A 13,319-nucleotide genomic window follows, 5' to 3' on the forward strand; every position below is an offset into this window, starting at 1 on the left:
TTCTTCTTAGCTTCAGTGATTTCTACTACTCTATCTTCCAACTCACTGGAAGATATTTGATAGAATGTGATAGAATTCCTCTATGTCATTTAATCTACTGTTGATTTCTTCTAGTGTATTTTTCATTTCAGTTATGTTCATCTGTTTGGTTTTTCTTTGTATCTTCTAACTCTTTGTTAAACTTCTGTGTTCATCCATTCTTCTCTGGAGTTCTTTCATCTTTATGATCATTACCTTGAACTCTATCAGGGAGTTCACCGATCTCCACTTCACTTAGTTTTTCTTCTGGGGTCTTGTCCCTTTGATTGGAACAAGCTCCTCTGTAACCTCAATTTGTCTAATTTGCTGTTTCTATTTCCATGTATCTGGCAGGTTGGTCGTTTCTTGACCTTAGAGAAATGGCCTTTTGTAGGAGCTGTCCTGTGCATCCTATCTCCTGATTACCAGAGCTGTATGCTCCAGGGCTGCCCCGTATTGCATGGGCCCCTCTGTTGTGATGGGGATGACTACGCGTAGGTGGTCCAGTAGGTGTGGCTGGCCCCTGGTCTGGTTAGCTGCCAGGCCCTGCCTTATGCAGAGGCTGCCAGTCACTGGCTGGCAAGATACTCATTTTTTATAAGCTCTATAGGGGGTTCCTATGAACACCCAGCTTTGGCAACCAATGGTTAAAAGGATGTTTATTTATTCAACTAGTAGGTGTTGAGCACCAGCCATTGATACAGTGCTGAGTTCAATTATCTTGGTCCCTCCCCTCAGGGGGGAGCAGAAAATGTCCGCTTTCCCAGCTATCACTGCTGCTGCCGCCGCCAAGTCGATTCAGTCGTGTCCAACTCTGTGCGACTCCATAGATGGCAGCCCAACAGGCTCCCCCATCCCTGGGATTCTCCAGGCAAGAACACTGGAGTGGGTTGCCATTTCCTTCTCCAATGCATGAAAGTGAAAAGTGAAAGTGAAGTCCCTCAGTCGTGTCCGACTCTTAGCGACCCCATGGACTACAGGCTACCAGGCTCCTCCATCCATGGGATTTTCCAGGGAAAAGTACTGGAGTGGGGTGCCATTGCCTTCTCCACCCAGCTATCACTAGCTTCTCTTAAATTCAAGTCTTCTACTTATGCACTGGCTCCCCACTTCCTCTCACCTGCTCCAGGACATAAACTTTTAAGAGTTCTTCCCCCTTCCTGTTATAATATCAATTTTTATTTCTCTGTTGGATCATTCCCAATACAATACAAACATACATTTATTTTTTCCCATTCTTTAAAAAAAACAAAACAAAAATCTCTTGTCTTTCACTGGACAAACTGGGAACAATCTGAACACTGAAAATAATCATTATCCTAACTAATTGTAATACAAAACATAAATAAAAACCTTAAGTCCATAATGATACTCAAAAACAAGGAAGAATTAAAACAAGAATTAAAACCTCCTTAGCCTCTATGTTGGCACCTGCTCCACAAACTACTTACTCTGAAAATACAGGAAAATAATTAAGGTTTTATCCAGCCTGATTAAGATGAACTTCAGCTCATGCAGTTAATAAAGAAAAGCTTTTGTTTATAGAAAAAAAATGCACCTGAATTAGATAAATTGATTCAGACCAGACAAGCATCATAACTGGCTCCTAAAAACAGGTTAAAGGGTCTTGGGGAACAAAATATCCAATAAATCATTTGCTGACTACAAAGAAGAAATATACTCTTAAAAACAGAGATCATTTATTATCACCTTAATCAAATGATCAAATTTGTTCTTGATAATGTAGGGACAGCTGACATTAAATGCATCTTAATAAGATGCAATTTGTTGAGATATATATATGTACATATATCTCAACAAAATATAGTTACAGTGGATTTTTTGGGGGAGCCGCTTTGCACAGCTTGTGGGATTTTAGTTCTTCCACCAGGGATCAAACCCAGGCCTTCAACAGTGAAAGCACAGAGTCCTAACCACTGAACCACCAAGAAATTCCTACAGTTGATTTACATATGTATACATATATATATTCATGGAAGAAGACAAAGAGGAGAAAAAATTTCGAAAGAAATAATGGTGAAATATTTCCTAAACTTTGTGAAAGACATAAATTTACAGATTCAGGAAGCTCAGAGAACCCCAAGCAGCATAAATTCAAAGGAAACCACATCTAGGTACATAAATGATCAACTGCTGAAAACCACAGAAAAGAAGAAAAAAAAATTGAAAAGCAGAAGCAGTCAGAGATTACATACAGAAGTTAGAATTACCACTGACTTCTCATTAGGAATGAAAGGCTAAAAGACAGTAGAATGATGTATTTAAAGCACTTTAAGCAGAAAAACTATTCTTCAAAAATGTGGGTGAAATAATGAAATTTTAGATAAAAGAATTTGTCATTAGTAGAGCTGCACTATAAAAAGTACTAAAGAGGACTTCTTTAGTGGTCTAGGGGTTAAGAATCTGTATGGCCTCCTTATGTAGGGAACACAGGTTCGACCCCTGGTCCAGGAAGATTCCCCATGCCTTGGGGCAACTAAGCCTGTGCTTGCAACTACTGAGCTCACAGGCTCTAAACCCTGAGACCCCAACTACTGAGCACAAGCACCCTAGAGCGCCAGGCTCTGCAACAAGAGCCTGAGCACCACAATTAGAGAGCTCCCATTCAATGCAATCAGAGAAAGTCTACACGCAGCAACAAAGACCCAGCAGAACCAAAAATAAAAATCAATTTTAAAAAAAGGTACTAAAGAGAATTCTCGAGGTTTAAGGGAAGTGATGCCAGATGGAAACTGGGTATTCAGGAAGAAATGAAGAGCAATGCAAAGAGTAAATATATGAGTAACACAAAAGACTACTTTTTCCTCTAATTTCTTTAAGATAAAAATTATACTATGGTATTGTGGGATTTATAAACTTATGTAGATACAACAAATGTGACAACTAGAGCATAAAAGATGAAGGAGGGGGGTTGAAAAGTTCTCACATTTTGTATGAAGCAGACCGGAAAGAGCTAGGCTTGATAAAGGACAGAAATGGTATGGACCTAACAGAAGCAGAAGATATTAAGAAGAGATGGCAAGAATACACAGAACAACTGTACAAAAAAGATCTTCACGACCCAGATAATCACGATGGTGTGATCACTCACCTAGAGCCAGACATCCTGGATTGTGAAGTCAAGTGGGCCTTAGAAAGCATCAATACGAACAAAGCTAGTGGAGGTGATGGAATTCCAGTTGAGCTATTTCAAATCCTGAAAGACGATGCTGTGAACGTGCTGCACTCAATATGCCAGCAAATTTGGAAAACTCAGCAGTGGCCACAGGACTGGAAAAAGTCAGTTTTCATTCCAATCCCAAAGAAAGGCAGTACCAAAGAATGCTCAAACTACTGCACAATTGCACTCATCTCACACGCTAGTAAAGTAATGCTCAAAATTCTCCAAGCCAGGCTTCAGCAATATGTGAACCGTGAACTTCCTGATGTTCAAGCTGGTTTTAGAAAAGGCAGAGGAACCAGAGATCAAATTGCCAACATCCCCTGGATCATGGAAAAAGCAAGAGAGTTCCAGAAAAGCATCTATTTCTGCTTTATTGACTATGCCAACGCCTTTGACTGTGTGCATCACAATAAACTGTGGAAAATTCTTCAAGAGATGGGAATACCAGACCACCTGACCTGCCTCTTGAGAAATCTGTATGCAGGTCAGGAAGCAACAATTAGAACCGGACATGGAACAACAGACTGGTTCCAAATAGTAAAAAGGAGTACGTCAAGGCTGTGTATTGTCACCCTGTTTATTTAACTTATATGCAGAGTACATCATGAGAAACGCTGGACTGGAAGAAACACTAGCTGGAATCAAGATTGCTGGGAGAAATATCAATAAACTCAGATATGCAGATGACACCACTCCTATGGCAGAAAGTGAAGAGGAACTAAAAAACCTCTTGATGAAACTGAAAGAGGAGAGTGAAAAAGTTGGCTTAAAGCTCAACATTCAGAAAACTACGATCATGGCATCTGGTCCCATCACTTCATGGGAAATAGATGGGGAAACAGTGGAAACAGTGTCAGACTTTATTTTTTTGAGCTCCAAAATCACTGCAGATGGTGACTGAAGCCATGAAATTAAAAGACACTTACTCCTTGGAAGGAAAGTTATGACCAACCTAGATAGCATATTCAAAAGCAGAGACATGACTTTGCCAACAAAGGTCCGTCTAGTCAAGGCTATGGTTTTTCCAGTAGTCATGTATGGATGTGAGAGTTGGACTGTGAAGAAGGCTGAGTGCCGAAGAATTGATGCTTTTTAACTGTGGTGTTGGAGAAGACTCTTGAGAGTCCCTTGGACTGCAAGGAGATCCAACCAGTCCACTCTGAAGGAAATCAGCCCTAGGATTTCTTTGGAAGGAATGATGCTAAAGCTGAAACTCCAGTACTTTGGCCACCTCATGCGAAGAGTTGACTCATTGGAAAAGACTCTGATGCAGGGAGGGATTGGGGGCAGGAGGAGAAGGGGACAACAGAGGATGAGATGGCTGGATGGCATCACTGACTCGATGGACATGAGTCTCAGTGAACTCCGGGAGTTGGTGTTGGACAGGGAGGCCTGGCGTGCTGCGATTCATGGGGTCGAAAAGAGTCGGACACAACTGAGTGACTGATCTGATCTGATAATCCCTATAGCAACCACTAAAAAAACAAACAAACCAATTACATATAGCTAAAATACCAACAAATTTATATGGATTTTTGCAACTGTTCAAGACAGGAAAGAAGGAGGAGGAACCAAAAAAAAAGAGAGAGAAGGGAAAAACAAAAAAACTGTAAAATGGTAGATCTAAATCGAACCTTAGCAAATATTACACTAAATATTAATGAACTAAACAGGCTAATTAAATTCTCAGCTCTCATCTTGCTTGGCCTCAAAGCAAAATCTGTCACAGCTGGTCATTCTTTCCCTGACTTACTTTCTCCTCCTGACTCCCAGGACATCATCTTCATTCATTTCTCTTCCTCTCTCACAAGCTGTGCTCCTGTTCAGTGTCCTCTCCTGGGACTGAGACTTGATTCCAGAAATAGCCTTTGGGACTCAGGGCTTAATCCTCCTCTTTCTCAGAACTCCCTTGGCCTAGTTTCAAAGTTCAATTCTGCCCATTTTTGGCCCATAACCTGTCTTTTCAACTCCTTACATCTATCAGCCTGTTCACTATTTCCACTTAGATGTCTAACAGACAACTGTCCACTTCTTGTTGGAACACAACTTATTTTGCCCCAAATCTGCTCTGTCTGAGTAACTAGCTCTGTCTATTTCTAGTGAAGGACATGAATCCCTTCAATCGCTCACATCAAAAGCCTGGAGTTATCATAAACTCTTTTTCTCTCATACCTTGCATTCAGTTCATCAAGTAACTGATCCTGCTGGTTCTACCTCCAAAATATATCCAGAATGCAACTACTACTCATTCAGCCTTGGCCCCAACTATCACTACCTCCTGCCTAGATTACTGCAAAGGCCTCTGAATTCATCTCTCTGCTTGTATTCTAGGCCTTTACAATCTGTTCTGACTATGGCAACTAAATGATCTTTTTAAAATAGAAGTCAGAGGGACTTCCCAGAGGAAGGAATCCCTTGGAAGTCCAGTAGTTAGGACTTGGTACTTCCATGCAGTGGCCCTGGTCGAGGAACTAAGATCCCACAAGCTGTGCAGTGCAACACAAAACATAAACAAAAATAAAATAGATGTCAGATAGTATAACCTTCCACTAAAACCCTACAATGGGACTTCCCTGGTGGTCTAATCTACCTGCCAAGGCAGCAGACATGGGTTTGATCCCTAGTCTGGGAAGATTCCACACACCACAGGGCAACTGAGCCCATGCACCACAACTACTGAGCTTGCACACCCTACAGCCACTGCTCCAAAACAGAGAGAGAAGCTATCTGCTTGCCGCAACTAGAGAAAGCCCGCTCCCAGCAATGAAAACCTAGCATGGCCAGTCAATCAAATCAATCAATACTCTGCACTGGCTCCCCATGCGGGCTTCCCTGTGGCTCAACTGGTAAAGAATCCGGCCGCCATGAGGGAGACCTGGGTTCAATCCCTGGGTTGGGAAGATCCCCTGGAGAAGGGAAAGGCTACCTACTCCAGTATTCTGGCCTGGAGAATTCCATTAACTGTATAGTCCATGGGGTCACAAAGAGTCAGACACGACTGAGCAACTTTCACTTTCACTTTTCACATGGGCTTTAAAAGGCCCCACCTGATCTGGCCTCCCATTTCCCCTCTAACCTCAGCTGGTACTACTCTTCTCCTCACTTGTCGCCAGATGCAGTGGCTTCTTTGCTATCCTTCAACTCAACAGACATATTCTTGCCTGAAGGCCTTTACATAGGTTCTGCCCTCTGCCTGGTACTCTTCTCCATATATCCATACAGCAAACTCCCTCACCTTCCCCCCATCTTGGAAGGATGTCATCTTCTTAATAGGGCCTACCACAGCCATCCTTATTTAAAATTACAACTTGCTCCTCCAAACCTAGAACTCCTGATTAATTTATCCTACTCTAGTTTTATTTATGGATTTATCACTGGTCAAAAATATATACTGGACCATTTACTTATGACGTATATTCTAAATTATTTGCCCTACTATGATGTACGTTCCACGAGGGCAGGGATCTTTGTCGCTTTTGTCTTTGGCTGTATCTCTATGACTGACTGAATGCCAAGTGCCAAAGAACAGGAGCAGATAAAATGCTTTGTGCAGTAGCAAGGGTACCAGGGGAGCAGAGGCCCTCCTGTGGCTTGGCTCTGCCTACCTCCCTCCGGCCTCATCCTGCACTTCTCTCTTCCTGTTCACTGCTTCCCAGCTCCACTGGCCTCCTTGATTCTTTAATAAAGTAAGACTGTCCCATTGTATGGCCTCTGTTCTGGTTGTCTGCAGTGCCTAGACTACTCTTACCCTTTCCTTTGCGTGTTTGGATCCCTCTTGTCATTCACGTCTCTGCTTCAATACGAAGCCTTCAGAGCAGCCTGCCCTGCCACCCAATCTGATATTCCTCCTCCATCACTTTCTCAACACTGCATCCTAGTTTTCCGTATTAGCCCTTATCACCACCTGAAAATTTCTTCTCAATTCTTTTTAAACAGTTGTCCTTACTCACTCTATCGAATTCCATACTACAAAGTAAGTTCCACAGAACAGACTTAACCGTTCTACTCATCACCATATCCCTAGCGCCTATGACAGTGCCTGACATGGAACAGGTGCTCAATTAATACTTGTGGTGTGGATGGAGACAGGTGAACTGAACCTTATGTGTGGACAGGATTCACTCTTCTCTTCCAAAGGGCATTAAGCTGTCCCTGGGGACCTCTAGGATGCCAATCCACAGGGAAGACAAGGCTCCTGGTTTTGAGGTTAAAGAGAGAAAGTGTCTCACCTCTGAATGGTTTCTTCCTGTTCCTTAACCATGTGTGCCAACTGCTGGAAGATGGAGCCCAGCTCAACAATTGTGGACTCAATGTTCTGCATGGTGTCTGCCCGGCTCTGGATGTAAGAATCCTTCAGAGGAGAGAGAGCGTACATGAACACCAGGAGCTTCTGAGGGTGGGTCCTGCCTCTCTGGGGCTTTCCAGTTGGCCATTCCACCCATGGCACATGCCAAACACTTGCTTGTGACCACACGAGAAAACAGGGGAACAACTCCTCCCTGCCTCAGAGCGTGCGTACCTGCTCGTCAATGAGCTGCAGCTGCTGGCTGGTCCTAGAGTCCATCATGTCAATGGCCACATCCCCAGAGGCTCGGGACTCCGCCCCCAAAACCACAGCACCGCCCCCTGGGGGGGGAGAAAGACAACATGGCACTTCTTAGCAGTTAAAAGATTCAAAGCCCATATGCTCTGGATTTGAATCCCAGCTCTGGCACTTACTAGCCTTGTGACCCTGGACAAGTCATTTAACCTCTCTGAGCCTCAGTGTCCTCACCTGTAAAATGGGGGATAATGATAGTTGCTTTCTCAAAGGGTGGTTTTGAGAATGAATGACTGTGAATATAATGACTAAGTGGACCAAAAATTTAGAAAGCTCATTCTTTTGAACATGACTGGATTCACCCTCAACAGGGAGAATGCTGGAGGCTAGATGCGGATTATAGATCCCAGGCATCAGGAGTGACCTCTGAGAAAGCCTAAAGAAAGCAACTTCCTTAACCCTCTGCTCTCCTACCCAACCCCTGCCTTAGGGAGATACCCTGAGACCCAGAGTCACTATGCCTTACCCCTCAGGGCTCCCTGACTTGCCTGTGACTTACCCAGGTGGTTGGGGGCAAGGGGCAGGGCTGATACAGGCGCCCGGGAGAACTGCTCCCGCCGGCTCCTCTGCTGCTTCAGGTTCTGGGTTTGGAGAAGAAATGCAAAGGTCCTGAGGCCTCTGGAAAGCGGGCACATTAGATTGCCCCTGGTGCCCGTGACCCTGTTGCCCTTGCCCTTCCCACTGCCCTCTGGGGCCCTCATGCCCAGATTCCTATCCCTCCTACCCAGCTTCTTCTCACCTCTGTCCTCACTTCTAAAACTGACTTGAAGTCGTTGGACATGGAGGCCAGTTTTGACTGGAAGAGGAGGAGAGAGGATCAGCCAGAGAAGACAACGCCTCCTCCCTTCTGCCACCCCCTCTCCCTGGTCCCACCTGCAGGGAGACCACGATGGTGTTGGAATGGGTTTGCAGGTGCCGGCCACTCTGGCTGCCCTTGGCCCTCACGAAGTCCTGAAGCTGGGCAATTTGTTTGTTGAGGCTATTGATGTCCTGGTGAAAGAGTCAACAGAAAAACAGTATCAACCGGGGAGGCGGGGGCTCAGCCAGTGTCTCTCCCACGTGGACGTCTCTGGCAGGGATGGCAGGATGAACATACTAGCAGGGGTGATCTGTCTCAGACAGTCAGGCCAGGAGGGCCTGCTGGACAGTCCAGCCTCTGGAGGTTGCTCTGGCTCAGTCCCTGCAGAGTGGAGCCAGAAAGAGGTGAAATGTGGCCTCGTCTGTCTGTAAAGAACTGAGTTGTTTACTCCCTCCACCCTACTGCCCTGCTCACTACTGCTCATGGCCACAGACCCCTTAAAAGGCCAGAATCTCAGACCCAGAGCGTGCTGACCAAAAAGTATCTGTGCTGTACTCAGGAGATGGGAGGAGTCCTTCAAACATTAACGAAATGCTTTTTATATACACAATTCCTTTTAAAAAATTATTACTAAAAAAATAAATAAAAATAAAAAAATAAAAAATTACTACTGCAGGGACTTCCCTGGGGGACAGTGGCTAAGACTCTGCACTCCCAGTGCAGGGGGCCCGGGTTCAACCCCTGGTCAGGGAACTAGATCCTACACACCACAACTAAAGATCCGTGTGCTGCAATGAAGACTGAAGAATGAACCTTGAACTGCAGTGAAGTTGCATGCTGCAACTAAGACCCGGTGCAGCCAAATATACACATATGGGCTTTCCTGGTGGCTTAGACACTCAGGAGGCAAGAGACCAAGGTTCCACCCCTGGGTCAGGAACATCTCCTGGAGAAGGGAATAGATACCATGCCAGTATTCTTGCCTGGAGAATTCCATGGACAGAGGAGCCTGGTAGACTTATACAGTCCATGGGGTTGCAAAGAGTCAGATACGACTGAGCTACTTATATACACACACACATATATTTTAAATTATTTTAAATTTATATTTTAAATTATTTTAATTAATATATTTTAAATTACTATTGCAAAAGAGTGAAAGGTGTGACTCGTTGAACTTTATACATGAGTTAGTAGCACAGCCAGGCTTTCTACACGAGGCCACTGGATCCTCTGCTTTCCCAATCCTGCCTGCTGAGGGCCTCATAAGACAAGGGAGATGAAGGACTGACCGGGAGTGGCAGAGAAAGCTTGCCCCAGAGCAGCTAGGTCCAGGGCAGGACCAGAGGAGAAAGAGGAGGGGGAGGGGAAAGGGGTCACAAATAGCTCAAAAAATAGGCTAAAAAATACTAGATCAGGCAACTTCTAGAATCCCTCCAACAGTCCCCTGAATTAGTACCCCAGCCCCAAGGATTCTCAAGCCCTCTGGACAATTTCTGCTGCTGACAGCCATGTATTCGAAATGGTATTCCAGGTTTCCCCCCATAAAATCTCCTCCCCTAGGAGCTCAGAAAATGCCACTACTCCCCACTTAGGTGCCCAAGCTAAAAGCTTCTAAGTCACATACTGACAACTCCTTAACCCAACCTATACGCCACAGCACAATGACAACCTTCACTGAGCATTTACTATGTATTCAGACCTTGTGAACAGAACAGCAGCCCTGGCTTTGATTGCCGTGCACCACACAACTTGCTAAGCAGCTTATGACTTTCTCTTCAACTTAACCCAGAAAGCAACTCTTTATCCTCCACCTGCCCTGAAAAGCTATTCCGCCTTCCTCTGTGCCATTTTGGTAAATGGCACCACCATTCACCAGCTGCTCAGACCAAAAACTTAGCAAGTCATCTTCAATTCCTCCCTTCCCTTAATCTACAAGGAATCCACAAAGAACCCAGTTGATTCCAACATACACTCTGAATATGTCCACTCATTTTCTTCTCTAACAAAGCCACTCTAGTCCAAACTGTCCTCTCTTTCGAAAATCGCCTAGAGCCTCCTAAGTGACCTTCCTTTCAGAGTCTGCCCCCAACAAGCCGTTTCTACACAACAACCAGAGTGACCCTCCAAACCCAAAACAGGGCATGTATGTCATCCCCACTCTTAAAGTCTTCTAAGAGCTTCCCACTAAATCTAGAAAAGAATCCACACTCCTCACCGAGCTGACGCAGCTATACGGCCTTGGTCGGCCCGCTCCTCTGCCTTACCCCCCAGCCTCCTCCTCACTGGCTGTGCTGCAGCCACGCTGGCCCCTTCCACATGTGTCAAATGTATCAAAGCCACTCAGGCCTCAGGGCCTCTCCCTTTGCTACTCCCACTTTCTAGACCGTGCCCCCTCCGATCTTTGGATGATCAATTTTTTCCTTACCATTCAGGTCTCCATGTCCCTTCCTCAGCTATGCCATCCCAGATCACCCCATATAAAGTGGCTCCTACCCTGCGGAGCTTACTCTCCTTATTTAATAGGATTACCCACCACCTGAAATTGTATTTTCTGTTTATTTATATACTGTTTTGGAGAAGGCGATGGCACCCCACTCCAGTACCCTTGCCTGGAAAATCCCATGGATGGAGGAGCCTACTGGCTGCAGTCCATGGGGTCCCAAGAGTCAGACATGACTGAGCAACTTCACTTTCACTTTTCACTTTCATGCATTGGAGAAGGAAATGGCAACCTACTCCAGTGTTCTTGCCTGGAGAGTCCCAGGGACTGGGGACCCTGGTGGGCTGCCGTCTATGGGGTCGCACAGAGTCTGACACGACTGAGGTGACTTAGCAGCAGCAGCATATACTGTTTGGTTCACCCACTTGGAAACGAAGTTCCCAAAGGCAGGGATCACATGGGTCTTCTTTGCTGTTGAATCCCCAGAACCAGGCAGCCAAAAGTCACTCAGTAATGTGAGGGATTGAAAAAATAAACCAATGAAGCCTCACAACAACCCTGCAAGGTGGGTACTGTTATCATCGCCTTTTTCTTTAAAAGGGTGTGGCCTGCCAGGCTCCCCCATCCATGTGATTTTCCAGGCAAGAATAATGGAGTGGGTTGCCATTTCCTTCTCTAGGGGATCTTTCCCCTTCCTTCTCCAGGATAAGCTAGCTTACCCAACGTCATATCATAAGTGGTGAGGCCTGGGATTTGAAGTCTGTCTCAATCCAGTCAGTGGTTACCTATGCAATAATGCTCCAACAGGGACTTCCCTGGTGGTCCAGTGGTTAAGAATCTGCCTTGCAAAGCACAGGACTTGGGTTCAATCCTTGGTTAACGAACTAAGATCCCAAATGGTCTGAAGCAACTAAGCCAAGATGCCACAGCTACTGAGCACACACGCTGTAACTAGAGAATCAGTGCACTGCGGGGAAAGATCCCCCATGACGGCAGTGAAGGTCCCACATGTCACAGCGAAGACCCAATGCAGGCAAACACATAAATATTTAAAAAAGAGTAATAACACCCCAGTAGTTGATGGAACCCTCTTCCATTCAGCACAGCATCTCTTCAACGTGTCTGCCCTTTGGCCTCTGCCATAATCATCTTCATACCAGACAACTGCACAAGCCTCTACCCTCACCTCTCTGCCCATTCACGCTCCAGGGTGTTTTTTTTCCTCCCATGGACATTCAATTTCTCACGTTATCCTTATCACATTATTCTGGGAAAGAAACAAATCATATCGTTAGAGCTGCTATAACAGTGTCTTGCAGATAGAACTGGAATCCAGGTTCTAATCGTCTTTGCAGCCCACACATTTAGAGTGATTCTACACTCCTTTGCAAGCCCCATGATGGTCTTTACAACCACCTACCAGTCTACAATTTCAGCCTCATCTGCTGCCGATCACTCATCTGATCAACAAGTATTGAGCAAGGACTACACGCCAGGGGATTCCCAGGTGGCGCAGTGGTAAAGAATCTGCCTGCCAATGGAGGAGACACAAGAGACACAGGTTCAATCCCTGGGTCGGGAAGATCCTCTGGAGTAGGAAATGGCAACCCACTTCTTGCCTGAAGGATTCCATGGACAGAGGAGCCTGGTGGGCTACATTCATGTGGTTGCAAGGAGACAGACACAACTGAACCATTGAGCACTACACGCCAGACACTGTCACAGGTATCTGGGATACATCCCTGAACAAAGAGAAAGAAAAATTTCTGCTCTTGTGGCATTCCCATTTGTTATTTTCTTTTTTGTCCAGGAGGTAAGTGGGAGGAAACAAACAACAGACACAAGCTTGAAAGAGACTGTTAGAATGTATCAAGTGCTATAAACAAGAAAATAGAGCAAGGTAAGGGAGATCAGAGCTGGAGGGGCTGGGGTATTAAACAGCAACGTAGGCCTCCCTGAGCACATGACATCTGAGCAAAGACTTGAACTTTTCCTTTTTATGAGACATGCCGGTGCACACTGTTTCTTCTGTCTCAAATGTTCTTCTGTTGCCTCTCCACAAGCCTCGAAATCAGCTCAGTTTTCACCTCCTCGATAAAATCTTTCCCAGTGTACCCAGAATCTCATTCATCTTTTTGTACCATCTTTTTTGTGCCACTTGCTGCCTATTCATTGTAAGCGTGAGTTTATGGGACTGGATACCTCTTCCAGACAATAAGCCCTTAAAGGCTGGTATCTACCTCATAATGCTTGTGTGCTAAGTGTCCAGCTTTGT

At 45.2% G+C, this 13,319-nt stretch overlaps 1 protein-coding gene across 2 annotated transcripts in view; it reads right to left on the reverse strand.

Moving 5' to 3' along the window:
- STX5 (syntaxin 5) overlaps positions 1-13,319 on the reverse strand; it is a 28,390-nt gene that overhangs the window by 12,131 nt on the left and 2,940 nt on the right. For both annotated transcript variants that reach the window (XM_061406708.1, XM_061406707.1), the window contains exons 6-10: positions 8,676-8,792; positions 8,542-8,598; positions 8,302-8,383; positions 7,722-7,828; positions 7,432-7,553 (exon numbers count right to left, since the gene is read on the reverse strand). In XM_061406708.1, the coding sequence (XP_061262692.1) occupies positions 7,432-7,553; positions 7,722-7,828; positions 8,302-8,383; positions 8,542-8,598; positions 8,676-8,792 (485 nt within the window). The remainder of the gene's footprint in view (positions 1-7,431; positions 7,554-7,721; positions 7,829-8,301; positions 8,384-8,541; positions 8,599-8,675; positions 8,793-13,319) is intronic.

This window comes from Bos javanicus, chromosome 29, assembly GCF_032452875.1.
Source record: "Bos javanicus breed banteng chromosome 29, ARS-OSU_banteng_1.0, whole genome shotgun sequence".
NCBI lineage: Eukaryota > Metazoa > Chordata > Mammalia > Artiodactyla > Bovidae > Bos > Bos javanicus.